This window comes from Poecilia latipinna, unplaced genomic scaffold (assembly GCF_001443285.1).
Source record: "Poecilia latipinna isolate Pla-1442-1.1 unplaced genomic scaffold, P_latipinna-1.0 Scaffold927, whole genome shotgun sequence".
Taxonomy (NCBI): domain Eukaryota; kingdom Metazoa; phylum Chordata; class Actinopteri; order Cyprinodontiformes; family Poeciliidae; genus Poecilia; species Poecilia latipinna.
In genome coordinates this window covers 208372-210883 of record NW_015113543.1, presented here as the reverse complement: position 1 = coordinate 210883, position 2512 = coordinate 208372, and the positions used below count along the sequence as shown (strand labels likewise).

Here is a 2512-nt window from a genome sequence, read left to right as displayed (position 1 = left end):
ATGCTTCTCTGTGGTTTTTCTCGTCCTCTGAACTTGGCAGTCCTGATATTTGTCCCATCATTTGTGTAACAAATGCTCTGTTAAAAATTAATAGGCTAACATCCTCTTTTTTTTATTTTTTTTTTATATTTATTTATGATTTTCAAGAATAAACAGGCAAATTAGAGGACAAAACAACAAGGATAAAAAAAAAAAAAAAAACTAACCAGAATCATCAAAACAAAAATCCACAGAACAGAACAATCAAAACACTGTCAGCTAACAAAGGGTCTGATAAGAGGATAAAATGCACATCAGATTCTAGAGTGTTATCGAGCATGAGACAGAGTCCAAGCGAGTAAGAGACATTTCTGAGGACATTGAAACAAACAGCCCACCATGGAATATGGAATAACAAGAAAAGATGAACACAAGTTATAATCACAATAAACATGACGAAACGGTAAATGAGTAAAATAAATTATTAGAAAATACAGGTCCAGATGTAAACGACAGTTATTTTAGCCTATTATTTTGTATGTATCTATTGAAAGGACCCCACACATCCAGGAACTTTTGATGATTGTCAGACAAAGAGGATTAGTTTCTTTTTTAATATCTGAAATACTGTTGATGTAAACTTGCTCTGTCTACCTCACATTACTTCCGTCTGTTTTGTGATTTTCTCAATTGTCGTTTGACTTCGCAATTTGACGACTCGAAAATGGACCTCCGTCTCTTTAAGAAGCTCCTGCTGAGGTTTCCGCATAGCAACTAAAATCCCTCTGCACGGTTAATCCTGGCCTCTCCTGCTCCTCCTCCAGCCATGTTTCGCTTTCCTCCGTTTGTTGCATTTTTAGGATTTTATTGCATTTGGTTAAGCTTGATGCAAACCTTACAACCCAACAGAGCTCATGGTAGCAATAAATATTACACTTGTTCTGCTCTTGTTTGAATATTGAGGAAACCGGAAAGCTTTTTCTTTTTTTTTTTTTTTCATTCTTTTGATGTAATGTAAACCTTTCAAAGCCTGACTCCTCCTAATATAAACCTTTAGAAGTCAGTTTTTAATGCGACGGTTTTTCTCTCTCTCTCTGTGCAGGTCCTCTGCGTTCAGATCAAGTGTTTCCATGAAATCATCACGATCGGGTACAACGTGTACCACTCCTACGAGCTGCCCTGGTTCCGGACGCTGAGCTGGTGAGGCCTGCATCAATAAAATATGAACATCTAACAAAATGAGCCGTCTCGGTTTGTTTCTCATTATATTGTCTAAATTTTTTTATGTCGCAGATGTCCTGAGGTTTGTTTTCTGGCCTCTTGTAGTTTGTTCACATTGTAGATTGTTCCTTAAAGCTGCAGTATGTGACTTTTATATAAAATATGTATATATGTTTTTTATATTTTTGTTGCAATTATCAATATGTCATGACAGTATAAGACAGACAATTTGGGGAAAAAAGCTGCATTCTCCAAGTACAAACTGCAGAATTACGCCATTCAGAAACAACCAATCAGAGACAGGAGGAGGGCCTTAGCGCTGTCAATCACTCTCGTGCTCACCCCCTCCAGCTTGCGCTTAGCTAAGCAACAGCTGTTTCACCACATTGTAGCCTTCCACTAATGCTAACGCTAGTCAGCATAGCCAGCGATGAAGGCATGTAAACGGTTTTCCTGTAACGGTCAGTTGCAGCAGCGGCTAACCGAGGTTGATTGACAACGCTAAGACCCGCTTCTTGACTCTGAGTGGTTGTCTTTTTTTTTTTTTTTTTTTTTACCAAACATCTTTCTCGACATAGTGACAGTTTTAATAAATATTGGAAAGACATGTTTTTGTAAATCCGTAACTAATATCAGGTTTGAGTTTTAGCAGCAGTAGGAAACCCTGTAGCTATTTTTATGCCACAAGCCTGAAAAAAACCTGCTGGGAAACAAAAGTCTGTCGCAGACCACACGCATGTGAGCCGTCCAGGTTTTCTTCAGGCGTGGCGACCTCTGATTAGTCCGTGTTTAACCGCCACCCCGTGTCCTGCAGGTACTTCCTGCTGTGCGTGAACTACTTCTTCTACGGCGAGACGGTGACCGATTACTTCTTCACGCTGGTGCAGAGAGAGGAGCCTCTTCGCATCCTCAGCAAATACCACCGCTTCATCTCCTTCGCGCTCTACCTCACAGGTACGGCCGGAGCGGAAAGCCGAGCGGGAATCCCTCCGTCATGCCGGGGGTTGAGTTTCTCATTGTGGACAGGGTTACTTTCTGGGTGTTTGTGTTTTCCCAGGATAGCAGTTGCCGTTTTTCTAAACCGATTTACGTCTTTATGTCTTTATTCTCGCAATTAAACAAAAATTCTTGTAACCTGGCCCTAATAGTCTGTCGTACGACTCCCAGAATGGATGATTGGGAGAAAAAAAGGCACTTTTTGAAAATATTTTCTGTCATTTGTAATTCCTGTTTTAGAAAAGAAAGTGAAAAAAAAAAAAAAAAAAAGTAAAGTATTTTTTAGCAGAAAATGTGATAAAATCGATCTGGGTGC

The 2512-nt window shown here is 39.6% G+C and overlaps 1 protein-coding gene across 1 annotated transcript in view; it reads left to right on the top strand.

The window, feature by feature from the left end:
- The window catches only part of cds2 (CDP-diacylglycerol synthase (phosphatidate cytidylyltransferase) 2), a 23364-nt gene that overhangs the window by 10615 nt on the left and 10237 nt on the right, over positions 1–2512 (top strand). Inside the window, exons 4-5 of the mRNA XM_015049107.1 lie at positions 1082–1179; positions 2015–2154. Coding sequence (XP_014904593.1) covers positions 1082–1179; positions 2015–2154 — 238 coding nt within the window. The remainder of the gene's footprint in view (positions 1–1081; positions 1180–2014; positions 2155–2512) is intronic.